This window comes from Lampetra fluviatilis, chromosome 1 (genome assembly GCF_964198595.1).
Source record: "Lampetra fluviatilis chromosome 1, kcLamFluv1.1, whole genome shotgun sequence".
NCBI lineage: Eukaryota > Metazoa > Chordata > Hyperoartia > Petromyzontiformes > Petromyzontidae > Lampetra > Lampetra fluviatilis.
This window is the reverse complement of record NC_136275.1, coordinates 14598177-14622720: the sequence shown is the minus strand read 5'-3', so window position 1 is coordinate 14622720 and position 24544 is coordinate 14598177. Positions and strand designations below refer to the sequence as shown.

The following is a 24544-nucleotide window of genomic DNA, read 5'->3' as shown; positions in this document are numbered from 1 at the left end:
GTAGCCGAAACGTCGTGAGAATTATTTCATTTTATTATGTTTTATTTTTATTATTTTATTACTTCCCTTCTACGTGACTTTACCGAAAGAACCAAGAAAATGTTACACTTGTTTAGCCAGGAAAGCCTCATTAATTTAAATGTTTTAATTAAAAGCTATCTGAGGGAATTATAAGGGAATGTTACACTTGTTTAGCCAGGAAAGCCTCACTGAGTCTAAAGGTTTTTGTAGGGTCATGCCAAGTGTTTGCAGTAGGGGGCGATGTTGCTACACGGTCGGACGGACGGTCGGACGGACGATATAATCTATTGTAGGCTGGTCCACTTCGTTCCTACCAGTATAACCCCCACTCCTAACACTTAACTAAACTCCTAATCCTGGCACTGGCTCCGTTCCTTCTAACGTTGACGCCGCAGTCAATGGAGACACTGCCTGGGCGCGCAGGCGAAACCACGTTGCGGGCAGCTCCCGAGACCGGAACCAAATCCCTGGGTGCGGAACGCGAACGCCGCGTTTCCTCCCGGAAGCCACGAAACGCGGGACCGGAAGAGTGGCGCGCGCGCGGGCCGCGATCAGCTGAGCGGCGCGTGGAACCGCTGCTCCGGTCAACAACAACAACACAACTACAACAACACAACTCCTGTCACGATCAAAGTAATAGAACCGTGGGGAAATCAACAGCAGCTAAGGCAACATCAGCGGCTAAATAGTAACAATACGAATTATCGGCTACAGCGGCATCAGCAAACAATCACGGCGACTATAACAGCTGCTTCTATTACAGCAGCAAGGACAACAGATGAAATAGCCGCAGCAATAGCAACGGCGGCGGATATAGCATCAGCGCAGATAGCTGCAATAGCAGCTACACCACATACAACAGCGGTAGCGGCTGTCATATCAACACAGCAGCATTAACATTTAAGACGTCAGAAGCTGCTACATCAGCGGCACTGCTGTCAGCTGTTGCAGCGATTCGCAAAGGCGGCGGCGGCGCAGCGTTCATTTGACGCCGCCGGGGTGTCTTGTCTCTCGACTCGAGTCGCCGTCTCGCTGCTCATTCAACCCCTGCTGCTGCCGCTCTGCTGTCGTCGCTGCGAACGACTCCGCGGTTAAAAAGGTGGACGAGTCGGTCGTGTGCTTGCTATTTTGTAATCGCAGAAAAGGCCGAGCTTCGTGCCCGGGACGCCCCTTTCATGCGGGGTCGGGCGAGAACGCGGGGCAGGTTCACAATGGCCGACGATTTCGAGGACGACATTGTGCACTTCAGCGTGGACGACCTCGCTGTCAAGGGCTTCGGCGTCATGGAAGAGATCCGGCGGCAGGGGAAGCTATGCGACGTCACCCTCAGGGTGAGGTGACCGGGGCGAGTGGTGCGGGTGTTTAAAGAGTGTCACACGTGGTGACGGGTGGGGGTGTGTGTGTTACGCGAAATGAGGTGTGCCTGTGCCAAACGGGGTCAGGTATGTGTGTGTTTCACCTGGACCAAGGTGTGTATTTCAGATAATTTACATTCATTTGTAAGGCGCCTTCCACTAATGTATCCAAGGGGTTGAAGTATGTGTATGTGCCACGCGGGTGGGATGCGCCCGGGACGAGGTGTCTGTGGCACACGAGGTGAGGTTCGTGTCAATGTCACCCAAAGTGTGTATTAATAAGTCAATGTTCACTGTTTATCCAGCAACCTCTCATTGAGTATTAAGACACAGGAGGGTCCTCCAATGGGATATTTGGCCCATTATATTAATACGCGCTTTTGTTCGTGTGGGAGGAAAATTATCAGTCATATGGTGCAGTGTGTGTCACTGCTACACGTCGTGAGGGGTGTCACTGTCATAGTGGGCCAGATGTATACATCACGCTGAGTTAGGTGTCACATGGGGTGATATATCATTGTCACCCAGGGTGAGGTGTTTTAGTGGTTGAGGTGTGTGCATCATTCACGGTAAGGGAAATGTGCTTGTGTATTTTGTAGTGAAGGGTTTTTTCAGGCGGGTGTGTGTGCACTGGAGGGTTGAGGGGTGTTTCTTGTCAGGCCCGTGCCTGTCCATCGCAAGTGATGCCCGTGACTTACTGGTACCACGCCACTTGTGATGAGCGTGTTTAGTTGGGTTATTCCACTCAGTAGGGGACGTGAAGGGTAGGGTGGATTAGCGTTGAGAAACAACAGTGAATGGTGCACGAAGGTCAAATGGAGAGGATAATGGTTGCAAATACTGCACCAGTATTTTACCCTCATCCCGCAACCCTCCTTTGTCAAACAAAAACATCGTGTGTGCAAGATATTTGCTGGATATCTTCTGGATCTAATGGGATGGATTAACTCACACATACACTTCTCACTTACAACCCACATATGTTTACAGTCTAAAAACTGTAATGCCTGTTCCCTTACCAATTAGACCAAGTATTCCAGCACCTAATGTGGGTAATTTATTGCTATCGAATAATAATTACAGCGGATAAAGCAAACACTGATCTGTTTTTAGTGTTGATATTGATCCAAATGCTCACGTTTTTTTTTCACAACTGGTCAATCAACCACTTATACTGGCTATACGACACCGCTACTTGTTTCGCGATCACCATTAGAGCTACTCAAAATCTGCGATGGGAATGTTTAGTAGTTATGTGCTCATAGAGCCAGTTCGTGGCCAGTGTGGTTAGGTTTGGACCCGATTGAACAGCGGTCATAATAAGGCAGCTCTCGCCCTAGCGAGCTGGCTGTTGAGATGGAAAAAACTTTGTGGAAAAATTTACAGCTAAGCTTCTTAACCCTGAATGGCAACCAAAAACATGCCCTGAATCATGACCCTTTGTTTACAGCAAAAACAAACTGAAGGGGTGATGGAACGCAGATTACTTTTACGGTAGCTGACAGTGAAAATAATTATGAGATAGAGAACTAGTGCATTGATGGCCTTGCACGACGTTAGCAGGTGCTTCCACTTGCCACTTGAGTTATTTATTTAAGCTTATAAAGTTTTGCAGGCATTGACATCAATGGCAATTAACATTTACTATAATTAAATGATAACTTACGTTTTCTCTTGCAAAATCATGTCTATATGTTCACACTTATGTAGCTTAACCATCACATGGTGGCATTTGTTTTTCTGAATTCAAGTGTTTTTTTTTGTATATTAAGGAGTTCATAAATGTTTTTTTGGGTTAGATCGGGTAATTATAAATGTGTCGTAACCCTCCACCACCCGACACAGCCAGTAAGGTTTGTTATGTTAACAACTCGCCAATTAGTTACTACTTCAGCCCACCGGTGTGTTGGAGAGTAAATCCACATTTACAATTTGAATACGACGTTTCGCTGTAATTTCATCCAGTATCATCGGGCGATTCTGTATTTTCTCTCCAATACACTGGTGGGCTGAAGTAGTAACTAATTGGCGAGTTGTTTACATAACAAACCTTACTGGCTGTGTCGGGTGGTGGAGGGTTACGACACATTTATACTTACGCGATCTAACCCAAAAACCTTTATTATGACTAATATAGGTCACGAAAGTCTACGTGTTAAACTAATATAAAAATGTTTATTTCTCTTGAAAGCATTAGTTTTAAATCATGTTGGAATTTAGAAAAAAAGGACTTGCACAGTAGACCAGATGTGATTGTTTTTGCAAAAGGTTTTAGGTCAATAAAAAAGCATTTAAACGTGCATTTTAAAAGAACTGCAGATGTGCTGGAGTAATTGGACTTCAAAAGAACAAATACAAATGAAACTGATACTGTTTTACAAAAATAGACCTTGCAGAACACTGATAATTATGTAGAGCCCATGTCTTCCAGTCTATCCATATATTGTATGCTTGTACATACATCTTCAGTGTAAAATACACACTTTAATCCAGCAGTATGTGTGACTGGGTATTTATTCTACAATGTTTAAAACCATAGATGTTTAAATTCAACCCTTATATCAAGGCAGGGTCGGAAATATTACTATAATTGAGATATATGTTTCCAACATAACCTGTATGTGGCATTGTCTTGGAACGTTATTAAACATTTTAAAGTTAGTAAGCTTTTATTAAGACAACATATGTGATGCATCAAAGATATTCCAAGTGGTTCCAGTCATGGAACGAACAAACTGGCTCAGGGAAAGTTTAAATGACTCGCAGCATTCTATGCAGTTTAGTCATTAGTGTAATTTATAATCTTCCAACCACGCATAGATGCTTCACATGGAGAAGTTAATTAAAATGCAAATACTCTCTTTAACATTCAACCAAGTGGTTTTCAAACAATACACAATAGTTTGTATATTCACAGGTCGTGTTTTGTGGGGCAGCGTTTGGGTACTCATCTCTATCGAGACGTCTGGCCAGTGTGGAGGAATATACTAAAACACTCTCCAGAGGAGCTCTCTAGAGCTTTCTCTAGTGGAGGCCCTTCCAACAGCAATGGTGTGAGCAAGAAATTGCAGGGCTGCACCTTTACCTACTGCGTGTGTCCTGTGTCGCTTGCAGGTTGGGGAGCACAAGTACAGCGCTCACCGCGTGGTTCTGGCTGCCTCCATCCCCTACTTCCATGCGATGTTCACCACTGACATGGCTGAAAGCAAGCGCGAAGAGATCGTCATGCAGGGCACGGACCCCAGGTGCGGGGGCTCACGTGCCCCATCATATTACCCCACACACAGCCCATGTTCACAATCACCATTTAACTGCAATCGTTAAGCATGTCGACATTAGGGCTGCCACGATATAATGTAATATTTAATTTCCACAATGATTGTCATGATATCAGTATTTCATAACATTGTAACCAAATGTCACAACTGTATCATTTCGTTTTTGTGCTTTGCTCTACTGCCAGTACAAATAATGGCTCCTTAAATGCTCTTCAACTTCAGTCAACATAAGCCTGCCATAAGTCTTTAGTAATTGCAGCCTTAAAATTTACATTGTTTATAACACAATGTCATCAGGTACACAATATGTAATTGCAGTAAATAATTAACAAAACTACTGAAGAGGCAGGCAGGAGTGAGTCCATGAAGAATCTTAAAGATGGTGAGTGTGATGAGCATATATTGCAGGAGCAGTGGTTGACACCGACTTATGGGATAAGTGCACGTCGGTGGAGCTGGGCTGAATCTCTGCCATTGTGTGGACTGCAGTGCACTCGAAGCCCTGATTAACTTCGCTTACAATGGGCGTGTGGCCATCGACCAACACAATGTGCAGGCCCTGCTGATGGCGGCCTCCTTCCTGCAACTTCATGCCGTAAAGGATGCTTGCTGTCACTTCCTAAAGGAGAGGTGAGGGGTGCTGAGGAACGGGGATGCTATGGGGATCTGGTCCGGGACACAGTATGGGCGAGTTTGGTGTAGCACAGGTGGTCGGCAAGTGTGTTAAAGCAGTATGGTGGTAGATTGCTCTCAGTTGGTAATGATCTCCTAGCCGAGTTGTGGAGGACATTATGACTGAGTTTAAATTGTTGTATGCATGGCCATGTGGCAAGATCGCCACAAGTATGCAGATCCCAATACACTGAGGGAATTTAGCGGGGTGGTACAGATTGAATGTCGCTTTTAGAGGGAGTAAGGTCAACAGGGTTCTACGCTTTTTAGATACAGAGGACTGGCTGTTTATTTCGCTGCTGCCATCTCCTGCTGCAGGTTGCACCCAAAGAACGTTCTGGGCGTGCGCTCGTTCGCGGAGGCAATGATGTGTCCTGCGCTCTACGACACGGCCAACTCATTCCTGCAGCAGCACTTTGTGGAGGCGTCCACGGGCGAGGAGTTCCTGGGCCTCCCTGGGGAGGAGCTGCTGGAGCTGGCGGCACGAGACGAGCTGCACGTAGAGGGAGAGGAACAGGTGGGGGGTGCGCGCGCGCACGGTACCTGATGGTTCCGTGTGCAGGGGAAAAGAGGATGAGCGGGAGGTGGCGACGGCGGGGTATGGGTCCGGCAGACCTTGCCATGGTCAAACTGTGCAATCTGACCTGTCGTAGTTTACTCGAGCTCATGTCATGTGCATGTCGTGGGTTTGTGTTTGTGTGTAACTTATACGCATCATGTTTCTCAGAAGAGCCTTTTGCCAATCCAATTCTGGATAAAGGCCTACCCATGCCATGGGAGTCATGCGGGTGTTTGACCATGCTTTTCCATATCGGTCAGTGAAGGTTGTTGAAGACAGGGAGCATAGGTGTGGGAGAATTCAATTAAAGTGCAACAATGGTTATTGATGTACTACACTGCTGTCCACAACGCAGCCACCTATAACAACCAGGCATGTATGTTGGTCAGTTAACTGGGCTCTTGTTTATAGCTTCTGAGATTTGCCGAGTTGGGGTGCATTCCAGGTGATTTGGTCAAAGGTATTTGTACACACACACCGATGCATGATTGACTCTGTGTGCATATGTGGTTCATGGGTGTGTGCGCCGTGCATATTGTTTGCTGCTGGCGCGCGCAGGTGTTTGAGGCGATGCTGGCGTGGGTGCGGAGGGACCGCGAGGGCCGTGCGCCGCTACTCCCGGACCTGCTCACATGCGTGCGCCTCCCGTTGTGCCGCCCCCACTTTCTGACCGACCGTGTGCAGCAGGACGAGCTCATACGTGCCTGCCACAAGTGCAGGTACCGTGACCTTCCGCCCCCATCCCCCCCCGCGCTCGCTAAATCAGGCAACATTGCACTAATACAGCAGTGGGTCTGGGTGTTATCGCTTTACTGGCCCTCAAATCCCTTTTTTAAGAATAACAATGGAGAATCAATACCTTTCAAATTAAAGCCATCCAGATAATTATTAATATTTCTCATGAAGGGCAAACAATTATAAGCCTGGAAAATATTAGACAGAGAATCGGGGGTTCTTCGGCAGGTTAAGTACAGGAACCTACAGTATATTCAGAAACATGACCAGGATGAATGGTCACTGACTGCAAAGGGTAGTGACTTGAAGGTATTAGGTGAAAAATAACACCACAGTGATTGGATGCCAAAGTGTGGATGGGTTGGAATCTGTCTTCACTTGCAAATCGCAGGAACAGACAGAGAGAAGTGGAAAGACCACTGCAAGGAGATATCGGTCAAGTTAACAGCCATTCTCCAAAGGCCACAAGACAAAGGGAATAAAATAAAAAGACTCAGGTTACAAGCCAAATAACCTTGCTGTAGCTCCAGCTTAATTTCTTACTGAATCTTTTCCGGGTCGCTGTTAGACCGGAGTAGGCATGTGACAAGTAGCCACATCTATTTAACAAGAGGTGGGTCCAGAAATATCTCCTTGTTTTCTGACTCTATATACAGTGAGGGAAAAAAGTATTTGATCCCCTGCTGATTTTGTACGTTTGCCCACTGACAAATAAATGATCAGTCAATAATTGTAATGGTAGGTTTATTTGAACAGTGAGAGACAGAATAACAACAAAATCCAGAAAAACGCATGTCAAAAATGTTATAAATTGATTGGCATTTTAATGAGGGAAATGAGTATTTGACCCCCTCTCAATCAGAGAGATTTCTGGCTCCCAGGTGTCTTTTATACAGGTAACGAGCTGAGATTAGGAGCACACTCTTAAAGGGAGTCAAAGTTTTGAATAGCCGCCTCCCGCGCCTCAGCCAACTTGAGGATATTAAATTTAACATGGTCAGCCAATTTGGACTTAGCGTGTGGTGTGGAAATTCTCAGCTGGGTCGCGACAGGCGGGTCAACTTCGCGGCCATACATAAAAAAAAAATGGCGAGAATCCGGTCGCCGCGTGAGGAGCCATCCTGTAAGCTGCCAGAACTCCCGGGATCTGAAGATCCCAATCGGTTTGGGACTCAGATACCTGGTGTGATAGCATGGACGTAATAGTCCTATGCAGGCGTTCTACCATCCCATCTGTTTGTGGGTGGTAAGGGGAAGTACGAATTTTCTTCGTACCGAGAAGCTCACACACCTCGTGTAAAAGGGAACTAGTGAAGTTCTTTCCCTGATCGGTCAACAACCGTTCCGGAGCGCCCTTGTCGAGGACATAGCCCTGGACAAAAGCCTCCGCAACGGCTGCTGCCGACTGGTTGGCGAGGGGCCAAGCCATAGGCCATCGTGTGAAATATTCCACGCCAACCAGTAGGTACTTATTACCCCTAGGCGTGGAAGGAAACGGCCCCAAAATATCAAGAGCGACAAGCTCATTAACCCGGGAGACCGAAATAGACTGGAGCGGTGGGCTGGCTCCCCTTGCTGGCGGCTTCCGTTGAGCACACTGGGTACAAGACTGCAAGAGATCGTCCACATCCCTTGCCATGCCCGGCCAAAAGAAATTAATCTGGAGCATGGCAAGGGTTTTGTGGGTGCCCAGGTGCAGGAGCCGCTCATGAGCAGCCCATACGGCCCTACCCCTCAACGTGGAAGGCACCACCAGCCTGTGGCGGCGGATCGTCCCGTCCCAATGCATGAGGAGGCCCTGGCACAACCCCCATGAGTCAACGCCCGACCTCCCCTGACCGGATCCTCCCGCGCGACGCCGTAGCGCCAGGAGGGAAGTATCCTCCATTTGGAGGCGCCCCCACTCCGCACCTGACAACCCCAGTAGGGAATCCTTCCCTCCCATTTCAATAGGGCCAACGCCCGAAGGAGCCTCAACGGCGGCCGCAAGGACCCGATCCTGGCCGTCGCTCGCAGATTTGCAACGCCCCGAGCCCAAGAAACAAGTGCAATTTGAAGTGGCCGGCAGGCGCGACGGCATCGGCATTAGTGTGGCGAATCCCCTTGCGATATGTTGTTTCGAAATCGAAATCCTGAATGATCTCCAGCCATCGGGATAATTGCCCCGATGGCTGGTGAATACGCAGGGCATACTGCAATGCCGCATGATCTGTATGGACGGTGAAATGCCGGCCGTACAGATATGGCCGGTACTGTTGAATAAAGAAAACAATAGCCAACAGTTCACGGCGGGTGACGCAGTATCTTTGCTCGGCAGGAGACAATACTCTACTACCGTAAGCCACAACGCGCTCCACGCCACCAACAACTTGGGAAAGCACGCCCCCAATCCCTGTGTTGCTCGCGTCCGTGTCGAGCACGAAAGGTAGAGAAAAATCGGGGTAACTCAACAGCGGGGCCCCCACCAAGGCATCACGAAGAGAGTTAAAAGCGGCCTCCTCTTCCGGCCCCCAATGAAATTTCACCCCCTTTGCCGTTAAGGCATGTAACGGCTTAGCGATGGAAGCGAACTCCGCGACAAACCGCCGGTAATATGAAGCAAAACCGATGAAGCTCCTAACCTCCCCCACCGAGGTGGGAGTCGGCCAGGAGCTGACACAACGCGTTTTGGCGGGATCGGTTGAGATACCTGACCGTCCGACGATGTGACCCAAATATCTCACAGATTCGCGGAGCAAATGGCATTTTTAAATCCTTTATATTAAGTTCACTTGACCGTGCAAATCTTTCGGTCGTTTTTTAACCCACTTCCCGTGATCCAATCGAGCTGACAATTTGCACACAGACTCGTGCGTGACAATTTGTTTTCGTGAAAATTTTTTTCAAAAATTTTACACTTTTTAGGTAAAAAAATTATATTTAATTACCAGGTGCTTAATGGTGGCAGGCAATCATCTGACCCATAGGTGGCAGCCATCTCAAGCCAGAGGACGAGAGGACTCTAGCCGCCACGCATATAAAGGATTTATAGTGAAAAACTTTGTTTTTACGGGTTAATTTTTTGTGGTTTAAACTTCAAATTAGCTGCGCGCATTTTGAGAAAGACGGCCCGAAGCCTATCAAGATGTTCCTCGAATGTCCTACTAAATACGATCACGTCGTCTAGGTAAATCAAACAGACCTCCCATTGCAAGCCAGCAAGAACCAATTCCATTAGGCGCTGGAACGTTGCGGGAGCTGAGTGGAGCCCCATAGGCAAACGATTAAATTGGAAGAGGCTGTGCGGTGTTCGAAAATCCGTTTTGGGCTTCGATTTGTCATCCAAAGGAAGTTGCCAAAAGCCTGACAGCAAATCCAAGGTGGAGAAGAATCGTGATCCAGCCAGGGCATCCAGAGATTCGTCCATTCGAGGAAGCGGGTAAGCATCAGCCACCGAGATTTTATTCATCCGCCGAAAATCAACACAGAACCTTAGGGACCCATCTTGCTTTTTAACCAACACTATGGGTGCACCCCAAGGGCTGGTTGAGGGAGAAATAATGTCAGAAGCCAGCATGTCATCTACAGCCAATTTGACATGATCTTTTTCGGCGGGACTTAACCGAAAAGGATTTTGGCGGATAGGAGCGTTGTCACCGGTGTCAATATGGTGGCGCAGCAATTTTGTACATCCGATATCATATTTGTGATTACTAAAGACGTTGGAAAATTCTCGCAAAAGGGTACGCAATTTAGCATGCTGTGAGTCAGATAGGTCAGGTGTCTCAGCACAAAGCGCCTCCAGCCAACCCTCGTCATGTTCTGACTGCAGTTGCGGCTGAGAAGCGGTGGCCACCTGGCCAATGATCGGCGTTTCCGCAGGTACCGGAATCGCGTGTGCGAACACGGTTCCTTGGGAAACCACCGCCGTCCGTGTCCCGACATTGAGGACCGCGATGAACGGGTCCTCATCCCCTTTAACAATTGTCTAGGCCGCCACCAAATCTGGGCCATTCACGCCGGCCCTAGACGGCCCCAGCAAAATGCCCTGGTCTAAGACCCCTTTAGCGAACGGTCGACGCAACCGCAGGGGCACGAGCATCTGTGTCCCCGGGGATACGCGCACCGTTCGAGCAACGAGCGCCTGTACCGTTGCACAGGGTGTACGCAAGGCAGGGGTGGAGGGCAAGAACGTTATACGTCGGCCTGATGGAAGTTCGATGCATCCCTGGTCAATCAAAATTTTGACAGGCATTTTGGCCAAAAAGTCCATCCCCAACAGGCACGAAATTGCCAGAGAGGAGGAGACCAACACCGGCCCAGATAATTTAATATCCCCAATAGAAATTTGCGCTCCAATTTGGCCGATGATACCTAACGAGCCCCCGTTTGCAGCGTAACACGGTATGTCGACGGGGAGCAACGGGCGACTCTGAACGGGCAGGATATTATAAATTAAATCGGAAACGATAGTCGCCGATGCTCCCATGTCGATCAATACCCGTACTTCCACCCCATCAATGTGCCTCATGACAACGGACGACCCCGCCGACGCAGCCACAACACGGTGAGCCAACTCGGACCATTGGCCCGGTTGGAGCGCCCTCCCCATCAAGCTGCGACCCGACGCACCAGCCCCCGAACCCCGAGAATCGTGTGTCGGGGCATGTGAGAAAGAAGTGGGTGTGTGTGCAGGCCGAACATGTGGGGTGCCACGACTTGCCGGAGGATGTTGTGGAGGCTTTTGAAGAGGGCCGTCCTCAGCCCCAGTTCTTGCTCCGCGCTGTCGAGGAGCCCGGCATCCCGAAGCCACGTGGCCCCGGAGGCCACAGTTGTAGCACACGACGAGTGCTCCAGAAGACTTGGGCTGCTCTCGGTGGCTCGGTGCGTCCCGAGGCGGTCGCCCGCCAGACCGCCATCCCGCAGAACAGCCCGCAGCGAAGACCCCCTCGGATTCGGAGGTGGTTGCCGTCACGGTGTGACCCGCAGCTGCCTTGTTGGCCTTCCTCTGTTGGGAAATCAGGTTGGCATGGATGTGCCTTGCAGCCCGCAATGAAGACATGTCCGCATCATCCTGCGCCAGGATGACGAAGTTCAAGTTGTCGGCCAACAGCACAATTTTTTCGGCCACCATCGCGTCCACCCCTTCCTCGTCCATGTGCGGGAAGGCCGCCTTCGCCAACGCCAACAGGGCCGTGCGGTACGCGAGTGGTGACTCCTTGTCGCCCCTCTGCCGCTCGTAGAAAAGCTGGCGACAATCGGAAGGCGGCCCATAAGCCGTGGCCAGCACTTGCAGCGCTGACCGAAGTGTGGAGCATGCCGACCTGGGTGCAGCGGTGAGGGTGCCAAGGGCGTCGCTATCCAGCATCGCCGGAAGAGCACGCAGCGCCTCGTTGTCCGTCCACCCAGCCATCTCTTGGTGGGCAAGGAAACGGCGCTGAAACCCACCCCCATCGCCGCCGCTTGATACGAGTTCCTGCAGGGCCGGCAGGCGTTGCTGAAATGTCGGCTCCGTCTCCGACGATCGCCCAGCTCGCGTACTGTCTCCATGGACTGTATGGGGAGCAATGGCGGACCCTAATGGTGGTCGCGCCATCGGTGACGCGCTGGTTTCGGCTTGGTCGGTGCAGTTGTCCGCTGTTGATGACCTGGCGACCGCTGATAGGTAGCCACTGCGACCCTCCCCCGCCGATGACGTGGTGCTTGCTGGTTGGGCCCCGTCGCCCGCGTGACGTGCTGAGGCCCCTCCCTCGGCTCCTACTGTACCCGTGGCGGGAAGTTCAAGCCTCCGGGCCATTGCAAAGGCGGGAGTTTCTGGCGGGCGCTGTCCGTCTTCACGCTGCGCCGCTCCCCCCGGCCCCAGGTGGGTTATCTGCTCCAGCATGGCGGCCGCTGCATATAGGAGCTCCGCCAATCGGGAGTGGGCCAACGCCAACTCATCAGCCGACGTCCCGGTTCTCTCCAACTGCCCTGAAGGTGGTGGAGCCGGCAGTGGTTGGCCAGGTACGTCGGCGGCGATATCTTGCACCGCCTCTTCCAAGCTGTCGTCCTCTCCGGGGTCTTGGGTACGAGTTGTCCATCTCGTATCCATTCTTTCGACCACCTCTGACGCCAGATGTAGTGAGTTCCAGGGAGACTGACGACGGAGTCGAGGCACACTCTTTTATTAAACTCAAGGGCAGTACAATACTTGAAGGGGTAATGGCCCCTTCACCCGTACTAGATGGGAAAACACCCCTAGCACTATTCCCCCTGTCCTGTTCCCAGTCCTCCTCTAATAGTGCTATGGGGGGCTGTCTGATCCGGCCCTGGTAAAGCACGGATCCCGGCACCCAGCTAACCCAGCCTTGCTCTTACAAGAGCAGAGGTCCGGAAGCTCTTGGGACCGCGCCACTGGCTTGCCCAGCTCGGCCCTGACAAGGGCAGCGAGACAGGGAAGTCCCAGGGCCTATTCTGCCGGTCTTCAGACTTCACTGGTAAGCTTCTTCCACACTGGCCCCGAGCTCTCTGGCTCCCCGCCTTTTATAGGAATCCCCTCCGAGGGGTGGAGTTATGGGGGATCACAGAGCCCCCATGGCCCCCCAGTGGTTAACGGATGCGGACGTGGATGTAGACACCCGTGTGTGGGTGCAGACACCCTTGTGTTTCCTGTCCGCCCTTCTCCCCGTAATAACCCCTACACCTGTATAAAAGACACCTGTTCACAGAAGCAATCAATCAATCAGATTCCAAACTCTCCACCATGGCCAAGACCAAAGAGCTCTCCAATGATGTCAGGGACAAGATTGTAGACCTACACAAGGCTGGCATGGGCTACAAGACCATCGCCAAGCAGCTGGTTGAGTAGGTGACAACAGTTGGTGCGATTATTCGCAAATGGAAGAAACACAAAAGAACTGTCAATCTCCCTCGGCCTGGGGCTCCATGCAAGATCTCACCTCGTGGAGTTGCAATGATCATGAGAACGGTGAGGAATCAGCCCAGAACTACACGGGAGGATCTTGTCAATGATCTCAAGGCAGCTGGGACCATAATCACCAAGAAAACAGTTGGTAACACACTACGCCGTGAAGGACTGAAATCCTGCGGCGCCCGCAAGGTCCCCCTGCTCAAGAAAGCACATATACATGCCCGTCTGAAGTTTGCCAATGAACATCTGAATGATTCAGAGGACAACTGGGTGAAAGTGTTGTGGTCAGATGAGACCAAAATGGAGCTCTTTGGCATCAACTCAACTCGCCGTGTTTGGAGGAGGAGGAATGCTGCCTATGACCCCAAGAACACCATCCCCACCGTCTAACATGGAGGTGGAAACATTATGCTTTGGGGGTGTTTTTCTGCTAAAGGGAACAGGACAACTTCACCGCATCAAAGGGACGATGGACGGGGCCATGTACCGTCAAATCTTGGGTGAGAACCTCCTTCCCTCTGCCAGGGCATTGAAAATGGGTCGTGGATGGGTATTCCAGCATGACAATGACCCAAAACACATGGCCAAGGCAACAAAGGAGTGGCTCAAGAAGAAGCACATTAAGCTCCTGGAGTGGCCTAGCCAGTCTCCAGACCTTAATCCCATAGAAAATCTGTGGAGGGAGCTGAAGGTTCGAGTTGCCAAACGTCAGCCTCGAAACCTTAATGACTTGGAGAAGATCTGCAAAGAGGAGTGGGACAAAATCCCTCCTGAGATGTGTGCAAACCTGGTGGCTAACTACAAGAAACGTCTGACCTCTGTGATTGCCAACAATGGTTTTGCACCAAGTACTAAGTCATGTTTTGCAGAGGGGTAAAATACTTATTTCCCTCATTAAAATGCAAATCAATTTATAACATTTTTGACATGCGTTTTTCTGGATTTTATTGTTATTCTGTCTCTCACTGTTCAAATAAACCTACCATTAAAATTATAGACTGATCATTTCTTTGTCAGTGGGCAAACGTACAATATTAGCAGGGGATCAATACTTTTTTCCCTCACTGTATACATGTTCTAGGGACCTATTGGATGAAGCGAAGGACTATCACCTGATGCCGGACCGGCGGCCAGTTCTTCCGGCGTACAAGACCCGGCCGCGCTGCTGCACCTCCCTGGCTGGCCGCGTTTACGCTGTCGGGGGCCTCAACTCTGCCGGTAGAGTTAACAGCGGGCGGAGGAATGGGCAGGGAGGCTGAGATAGCTGACAAAATACAAAGAACCTTGTTTAATCTTGGGTGAGAGTCAGCGATTGGCATCCACTATCCCAGCAGTGTCACCAGCTGCCTGCTTTTAACATTTTATAACATTTTATAATATGTTGCACTTTGACCGAATTACACAGAAAGTGCACAATATTGTCAGACCTCGGAGGCTGAGTCGAGCATGGATATGGCGTGGGTGGGTGACCATCATGCACACTCAGGTTGGGCAGCATATAGTGCAGAAAAATCCATTGTTGTACTGCACTTCTATGCTGTAAGCTTCCACATCCATCCCTCCCACCTTAATTAATCCAAGCGGATCATTGTAGTGAACCATAGTCAAATAACCTCCATGATCCACATGGTGTGGAGAGGCCCTCATCCAGCAGTGGATTAACAAAAGAGCTGTGTATGTATACGTCTCGTATCACTGTGAATCTTACAGATGGGGTCTACATACGATCCCATCTCAAGACAAGAGAAATATGACTGCACCTCAACTCTAAAATAACATTCTTTATGCACCGGCAGTGAGATGTTCATATATAAATGTTTTTGACCTTGTATAAACGTGTACTGTATGAGTTGTATATTTTATAATGTGTGTTTATGTTTTTGGTATACATGTGTAGTACCGTCGAATACAGGTCGACACCCGGGGTTGAGGCACACTGAGGTTTATTACAACAACCGTCGTGACATACACACTTGAGGGGGTATCGGCCCCCTCACCCGTCTTTCTGAGGACACACCTCCTAGCTAACCCTAGCCTGCCTCAGAGTCCTCCTCTCGTGGACTAGGGGAGGCTATCTTGGCCCGACACTGGTCAGTCGGGCCCGGTACTCAGAGTCCAGACCAACACTGGCTCTGGCTCTGGCACCACGCCACTGGCTCGAGCCTGCGCGGTCCTGACAAGGACGGCGTAGCAGGGGGAGACCAGGGCTCTATCTCGGACGTCTTCCGTCTTCCCTTCTTAGCTAACCCAACTCTCCCTAGCCCCCCGATACATTCCCCTTTTATACATCCCCCTCCCTGAGGGGTGGGGCCCCGGGGGATCGTAACGTCCGAAGCGCGGACGTCGTAGAGGGCACCTGCCCGTGCACTGACGTAGCCCCGCCCACTGTGCTAGTTTCCCGTTGGATCCCATACATATCAGCTCGACACATATTTCCTCCGTAAGACCCCTACACATGTGTCACTTGACACCCTGGACACTCTTGCAAATGAGATGTTCCATCGCAAGGGATTTTCCTGGAAAAAGATTGCAATTAATAAAGCATTGCTGCAACTCACATCACATTGAATCAGACATCACGCTTACGCACGTTGCAGTGCATCACACTCCGCTGCTCCTTGCGCGGTTATCTGACTTGACCACCTGAATGAAAAATTGTAGATGTTGCTCTGCATCTACATCAGCCGTGCGACAGAAGAAGACTTCATAACAGTCGGTATAATTTATCCCTTGAAGTCCCCCTCTCGTGTATTTGCTCAGGGGATGCGGTGACCATGGTGGAGGTTTACGATCCGCTGACCAACCGCTGGGAGGCATGCTGCCCAATGGGGTCACCGCGTAGCCGTGTGGGGGTGGCCGTGCTGGGCGGACGGCTGTACGCGGTGGGGGGCTCGGATGGGCAGGAGCGGCTGTCCGGCGTGGAGGTGTACGATCCCGACACAAATACCTGGACCAAGGTCGCCAGTATGAATAGCAAGCGCAGGTGACCATGGTTTTTGTGGGAAGCGGTAATCGGTGGCGAATATCAGAATTGGTCCCGAACCTCCTCTTGGTCGACTGGGTCTCAAACGAGTAGAGTATCTGGTGTTTTGTGTAAACATTGGCACCGGGGAGACAAAGGCGGCTGGGCATGATGCTGGACACACAAACCCCCTTAATGCACTGTGCTGACCTTCATAGGTGCTCGCTAACAGCACTCGCTCTAACGGCCAGTTTAAAGATCACTCGGGATCACTATGTTTTTTTGTGGCAGACGATTCACAGCCAATGCATGAACATTTTCCGTTTGCAGCAGTGTCTACTATGGCCTTTCTAATGTTACATATACTAGTTATGAGATGACTATTAATATAGCTGTTAGTAGCAACATTGATTACTTTATGCAACAGTACAGTTGAAACTGCATATAAGTACACCCTTGGGAGTAAGTACTTATATCCAAAGTAGTATGCTTGGATCAGACATTACCTATCGCCTTCCCCCCCACCAGTATAATAAAAGGATCTGTTTCTTATCAGAATTGTGATTATATAAGGTGTGTTTACATCCAGTTTCTACTGTATTGACACAAGGTAATTGAGGTATACAAGAGACCCTTGAATATTGCGAGGGGTTACATTCTTGGAAAGTGCTGCGAAGGCCAAAACCGCGATATTCAATACTTACCTAAATAATGGGGTTAGGTACACGGCAACCAAAAATAGACACGTGACAATTTAAACAAGTACTGTACTGTATGCCAAATAAACTAAAAACTAAATAATTCAAATAACCATTTAAATACCCTATACAAAACACATTCCTGGACAATAAATTGTATAAATACTGAATAAATTACTGTACTTGCTGATGATGATCCAAAGCGGGTGTGTGTGTGTGTTTGTCTGCGAGAAGGGAGCGGTAGTGCTGCGGTAGTGCTACGGTTAGCACGCTGTGTTACGAACCCGGAGACCCAAGTTAAATTCTCGCTCACGCTAAACGCCAGTGACGATCTGAATTGATCCTGGGCCTCTGCTAGGACTCAGCCCTAAATGAATACATGTTGTGGTGTGTAAACATTGCCACTGGAGAGACAAAGGCAGCCAGGCATGGTGCTGATTATCCACCCTCTTGTATGCCGTGCCAGCCTTCATAGGCGCTTGCTAACGGCACTTGCCCCAACAGTCTTTTAATAGGCTCTACGGGGATGGGTCTTTGTCCGCGAGATGCGAGCATGGCAAAGGATGAGGTGACTGCCTCACGTCCAGCCCGCACTGCACCACTTCCATTCACAGCATACCCGCAAAATGCCAAAACTAACCCCTGCGATAGCTAAATTGGTATCCAAAGATGTTGCCCGCGATAGGTTAAAACCCCGAATGATGAACCCGCGATATTCAAGGGTCTCCTGTATTTACAAGAACAGCCTTTAGCGTTACAGAACATTACTTTTAAACAATAGTGAAAGCTGCCCCAACGATCGTCATGCTTCCCCCCTTTCTCTTCCCAGCGCGATGGGAGTGGCCGTGCTGGACGGGCAGATCTATGTGTGCGGGGGCTATGATGGGGTGTCGTCGCTCAGCTCCGTGGAGTGCTACTCCTCCGAGGCTGACAAGTGCGTGATGAGCACACACACACATCCATGTATTCAGAGCAGGAGAAAAGCAAGTACTTGCGCTTCTTAGTGCGATGGCTGGCCCATGAACATGCATCGAGGCCAGAGCGGGCATGTCAATAGAGATAGATATGAGTAGTATCTGAATAACATGTAATTGAAATAGGTAATTTCATTACTTTAATGTTTTATTGGTATCTCAATTGCACAGATCAAAGTAATTGGTAATTAGAAACAAAATTTCACAAGACCGTTAATTGGTCACTTCCATCCATCTACATTACTCCATTAATTTGTACATTTATTGTAATTTGCCCTTCTCCGTGGCACGTGTCTCAAAGCCAGAGTCGTTCATCCCATGTGAGTGAGGATGCGCATGCCCTCCTGCACAGCTCAGCTGTTAACGCCTGTGTGCTCGCACATTCAGGTGGACCATGGTGACGGCCATGAACTCGCCACGGAGTGCGACGGGCGTAGCATTCTTTGAGGGCCGGGTGTACGTCACGGGCGGGCACGACGGCCTGCAGATATTCAGCACGGTTTGTGACGCACGCACGTACGCAGAAAGCAGATAGCACACACTCGGTTCGTCTTAATTTTTTTTTATTTAACCATTAATTCAGAATCTAACATCTGCATTTGCTGAGGGCTTACTCAAAAGTGGATAATTAAAGACTTTTTCAGAGTGAAACGGTTTTGCATTTACATGTATGTCGTTGGTGTGTAGGCCTGTGTGAATGGTTCATGTGTGGGTTTGTGTATATGGGCCCATGTCTATGGATTCATGTGTATGGGTTGGTGTGCAGGGATGGGTCTGTATGTAAAATGTATGCGAGTCCATAATAATTTATTGAAATAGCCCTCTATATTCTGGAGTCTCAGATTGCTGCACATCTCATCTCTAACATTTGAAAGGGCACGTCCAGTGGCAGCTATTCCTGTGGGCTCAAGGTGACTCGGTGGGCATTAGTCTGCCACTGGGCATTAGTTTGTCAGTAGGGGGCGATGATTGGTACGTATAATGTCAATCGAGTAATTTATGGGTAATTTTCTAAATCGGCAAATTCGAACCTGGACAGCCAGCACACAATGACCTACTTTTGTGAATTACATCAGGGGATCTTTAAATTCTTCCCTGTGAAACAAACAACGCAAATTATTATATGTGGAAACATTGTTTGTATATCCATGTACACGTCTATGGATTCCTGCATATTGATTTACGACTATGGGGTTGATATGTGTTCTCATATGAGCAGATGAGGGATCCTACCTACCGCCACACTAACATTACGGTTGTGCTTGCGTGGGTGTGTGTGGTGGCGCCATGCAGGTGGAGTACTACAACCCACACACTGGCAGCTGGCACAAAGCGGCGCCCATGCAGCAGAGGCGTTGCCGACATGGTGCGGCCGCCCTCTCGGGCCGCCTGTACGCCGTGGGCGGCTACACGGGCTCGGCGTTCCTCTCGTCGGTCGAGACCTATGACACGGCGTCTGACCAGTGGTCTGCACTCATGCCAATGCTGGCACGCCGCAGCCGCGTGGCCCTTGCAGCCTGCTCGGGGCGGCTCTATGCGCTGGGCGGCTACGACGGCTACGCCAACCTCGGCACGGTTGAGTGCTTCACACCTGAGAGCAACACATGGCGGCAGGCTGCCCAAATGAGCTGGCACACGGGCGGCGTTGGGGCAGGCTGCCTTCCCTTTCTCACTATGTGACCTGCAGGCCTGCTCTCTCCCTCATAGATGTCTACTCCCATCTGTGTGTGTGTGGGGAGAGGTGGTGCATTAGTGGTGCATTAGTGGTGCCACGACACCTTGGTCATGGATAAAATTGGTGGCAATTGGTGTCTGAACCTGCATTGGGCCTCCCCCCCCCCCCCCCCTGGTTGATTTAGCCTTATATGTGAGTACTTGGTGAAGTGTACGAACATCAACATTGGCCATACCACCCCTTATGCTGTGCTGGCTGTAGTATGTACTTGCTAACAGCAATTACCCCATCAGTATAAGGCTATATTGAACATATGTTTTTGAGTGTGCACATATGCGGAAACATACATGCGTTGTAAAACTTTGCTGAGAGCAATACTGCACCTGACTTAAGATGGTGCGCGTATAGTTGTCTTGCAGCATATAGTGTACATGTGGATGTTTACAATCGTTGAAACTCATTCCAAACACTTTCAACTGCATTACATATTTAATGCTTGCATGAGTGTGCGTTGTGCATGGTCCAGTGTGTGATAGAGTAAAACCAAAAACTGCTTGAATAGGTGAAGGCTCTACAAACCATCTGAAAATATATATATCCTGTTTCTGTTCGTGCTTAACTGCAGTGTAAAAGAAAACCAGATGTTCTGTTGTGTGCTGCTTTTGCAGCAGTCTCAAAAGTTGCCAACGATGTGTTCTAGGATTTATAAGAAACAGTACAATTGATTAGGTCCCAGCTAGTACATTGCATCTATGACAAATGAGTGTCCATTCGAAATTATTCAATTGGACAATTTACAAGTACACAGCAAAATACACCAATTTTGATGAATTACCCCAAGTAAAATGCGTTCGTATCTATATGCCTCTCTGGAAAACTATAGCCACTAAGTGGTATATTCAAGTTATTACTAAAATGCGAAAGTAAACTTCTGGCACATACACCTGTTGGAGACCACACATTTGGTAACTATGACTTGAACTGACCACTGATTTAGATTGTTTTGCCAAACTAAATTTGCCAGTCCATCTGACAGGTGTAACACGTGCCAGATTACAAGGAGGCAAGGTATTTTTGTGTACAGTCTCCATGTAATCATTGTATTTGGACTCGAGAGTATAACTGCATCGTAAATAATTTCTAATGAAACTGTTTACCGACAATGGTTCTGTTTGTTAGTTAATTATGTTTTCTACAGGCTTTTGGAAGAAAAATAATCTAACATGAATAAATCGGTGTCGAATTGAATGTTAAAACTTCCAAACAATAATAGAGCCAATATTTGAATTGTTTATATAGTCTGCCTACAGTCGCTGAAACAACACAAGTCAACCCTGTTGGCTTACTGTTATCGAAGGCAATACCATATTGTGAAATAGATCTTTAGTTCTTGCATGACACTTCACCATTGTTCAGTGTAATTATTTTATTGCGATGTATACGTGTGTGATTACCACTTTACTTATAATTAAACTGCAATGCATGATACTTATCTGCTGAAGCAGATACAGGTACGAGCAAGCAGTTAGAGCACATATGTGCCATCGCACACATGAGAGGTTCAGCTGGACGAAACCATTGCAAACTATATAAATAGATAAGTCCAAGTGATGGGTCATCTTTCTGGGAGGTGCTGAGGAGGGCAGGTTCCTTCAAATTGACCATTACTAATGTTTCAAACAAAAGTCCAGAGTTGATGAGCACTTGTCAATGTGTATCTGTGGGAAACTACACTGCTGCCTGTAACCACTACATTAATTGGAGGTTCTCTATGCATAATGTACATGTGGGAAGTTTGATGTCATCAAACACCTTCACATAGAGGGACCAGCAACATGGTGGGCATGTAGAAATTGCAGATGTATTCGACATTGTCTGAATTGCCAACTGTGCACAATACCTGGCTACCTGACACATGCACCATGGCAAATGCCCAAAGGATTACACCGTGAAATGCTAACGGCAGTAGTGGAAGATGATTTTATGTTGCCGTTCCTTTTTACAGTTCCGAAAAAGAAGTTTTAAGCAGTTTCACATGACTCCGGTTTTTCCGCATCTATGATTCGTATGGTTGGCTATGTACGGTGCAAAAAAAGTTCAACATATGTGACTCGTGTCTATAAACATGAATTCCTGACAGCTTGCCAGTGGTTCAGACCGTGCAATGATCAGGTTATATTAACAATGGACAAATAAAGTATTTTCTTCCAAGCTATTTCAATATTACAGCAGAAAACGGTGCAAAGCAACAGGCTTGCAGCACTGCCAGCTGTGCATATATTTCACATGCAGCTACATGTAAAATGTTCAAGTAGGTACAGCTTTTGTTAAAAATAAGTCAATCAAATTGTTCATCATAAAGCTGCATAACTTGCATGACAATATTTGCGTTTTGTACAAATACTTGTGTTATTTTACTTGACAGGAGTGCTGCTCAAAGATAAGATTTGCTCAGCACAAGTGCAATGTGACAGCATCCTGTTTTTGCAATGGATTCTTAAGTTCGTGCTTGTCATGTTAGTTGAGATTGTATACCGTATGTACGAATTATGCATTGAATGTTGAAAAGTCCACTTGGTTGTAGGTTAAATGGACCAAACTTTGTGTAAAATTCAAGAAAGTGTAAAGTGCAAGGTACAAGTCGTGTGTAATGATTCATACTTGGATGTATTGAACTTCAGAGGCTCTGTTCAAGTATAATTTAGCAATAGGAAAAAATATAGGCTTTAAAAATTAAGATGTTGATCAAACCGTGTTTCTTTATTTGAATAACCCTTTAGTTGAATTATTGTATCGGGTTCTAATTCCATCTAATGGGTTTCATTTCAGCTTCTTAATATATGCCGTGAACACACATTCTTTGGAAGTAAAAACATCTCAGAATCAAAATTGAGTCAAATGACAAGAGTTATTCGCGATTAAGTCATCCAACAGTTTAATACACAGCATCAGTTTTGAAATAACAGTGACTTTACATAGACTCATTATTTTCATATGAGCACAGCCAATGTAAATGCAGCAAGCTGCATCATTCAGTCTCAATATAGACCCCACAACATGTATAATGGTGTGACGACTACAACAGATAACAGTTGGGCAGATCTGTCGATTAATATTCTTGGAGCCAAGTGACTGATTAAAAAATGCAGCTGCTACATTTAATTTCTACCACCAAGAATAATTTACCTGTAAAGTCATACTATACTGCAAGAAAAAAATCTCAAGTTAAATTTCACATCTGTAACAGGGCTCTGTTATATTCAATTGGAAAAAGCAACCCCATGCCTACTGATCCACACATCATTTCACATTCAACCACCTATTCATTGGGTCTTTTTGGTAAAGTCACGTAGATGGTTCATAGAAAATAACAAAACTACGACATCAGGAGGATGACGATCGTTTGTGTTTGGATCGAAACGTAGTTTTTTGTTCTATTCTTTGAACCATCTACGTGACTTTACCGAAAGACCCGATGAATATGAATTCCTGCAGTCACGAAAGCTTTAAGTCATTATTCAACCACCTGTTGATTGATGTTAAAAGTGGGACTGTGGCTCATAAGGGCCTGGAGTTGCTCATCACTGAACCTATGCCATATCTACACCAGGAACACTTTCATAATGCATTGCACAGTTTACATAGCTTATCTCGGTCTTGAGACTGGCTTTAGTGTATCAGCATGCAGTACCTCTAGAAGTGTAAATCTAGCCTCTACTGACAAAAAAAGTGCATCACGATGTAAGGAAGTTATGCATGTCTAATATCGGGTTGTGCACCCCAAACACTGGCGCGTGTGGGTGACGATCTAAGCTGAGAAGCATAATAGCATGAAGTGGTCTATTCAAACGTGGTTGTTGTCTACTGCACTTGCGAAGCCATTCACAGCAGGAAACGCTTTGCCTTAAATGCAATGGCGAAATGCCATCTCAAAAGAAATGATGCCATTGGGTTGACTAGACTGCTTCTTCTGGGTGTTTAAATTGCTTCTCATCATGCTAGTGACTGGGGAGGAATGGGCAAGGGGATTTAAGATAGGTATCGGCCATGACAAGTGTACAAGATTTGTACCATAAAGTTAGCAGCGTGTATTTCATCTGGCTGCAAAACAGATTGAGTCACACAACACTCTTGCTTTCTACGAGTCACATGATAAAAGCTTGTCCCACCCCAGCATCTTGTTAACATCCACCCACCACCAGCACATACTAGTTAACCCGTTATGCTCATTCGTCAATTAAAACCTCCGAAAAAAATCACTGGGACTTTGGATGAGCAGAGAACCCCAATATACATACGATTCATTATTACACTGCACAGCTGCTTATCTGCAGAAGTCCATGCCAAAATTACATTTGACTAGGAAAAAGTGACAGGGTATGGATCTGACGGGGTTGTCCCGAGGTCACGGATGCTAAATGAATCTCGCACGAACTTAAACAAACGTCACCTGCTTCATTGCAGTGGTCTTCGATATGGGGCGAATGAGCATATGTCTCTAAATTGACTATAAACACCACAGGAGCAACATCAGTGATCGGAAAGATTTCTGAATTTGTTCCAAGCAACCAAAATGTTTGATCAGGCTAAGATTTTTTTTTATTTTGTGAGCACACTTCAAGCTCAAGGGTATACTTCAGTTTGCATGTGTATGTATGAATTTTAAGTAAACTTAATCAATGGCACTACTACCCTCTCGCCATATACGTTCTTCAATAAGTCAAAT

General features: G+C 47.8%; 1 protein-coding gene across 4 annotated transcripts; it reads left to right on the top strand.

The window, feature by feature from the left end:
* Positions 1–541: 541 nt before the first annotated feature.
* KLHL18 (kelch like family member 18) lies at positions 542–22687 on the top strand. Of its 4 annotated transcripts, XM_078857389.1 has the most exons (11): positions 542–654; positions 1162–1352; positions 4491–4621; positions 5144–5284; positions 5645–5843; positions 6444–6604; positions 14591–14727; positions 16270–16492; positions 17999–18103; positions 18531–18642; positions 19437–22684. In XM_078857389.1, the coding sequence occupies exons 2-11, from the start codon at positions 1197–1199 to the stop codon at positions 19821–19823; spliced, it is 1752 nt and encodes a 583-aa protein (XP_078713515.1). In that variant the 5' UTR covers positions 542–654; positions 1162–1196; the 3' UTR covers positions 19824–22684. The 4 variants fall into 4 exon arrangements, with proteins under 4 accessions (XP_078713515.1, XP_078713507.1, XP_078713524.1 ...); XM_078857381.1 differs by having other exon boundaries at positions 542–1352; XM_078857398.1 differs by lacking the exon at positions 5144–5284 and having other exon boundaries at positions 542–1352; positions 19437–22685.
* The last annotated feature ends 1857 nt before the right edge of the window (positions 22688–24544 follow it).

Excerpts from the sequence above, each read along its gene's own strand:
- KLHL18 (XM_078857389.1), top strand. The coding sequence starts at position 1,197 with ATGCGGGGTCGGGCGAGAACGCGGGGCAGGTTCACAATGGCCGACGAT. Across the intron at positions 1,353-4,490 it reads TATGCGACGTCACCCTCAGG|GTTGGGGAGCACAAGTACAG; the intron begins GTGAGGTGACCG and ends TGTCGCTTGCAG. Across the intron at positions 16,493-17,998 it reads AGTATGAATAGCAAGCGCAG|CGCGATGGGAGTGGCCGTGC; the intron begins GTGACCATGGTT and ends TTCTCTTCCCAG.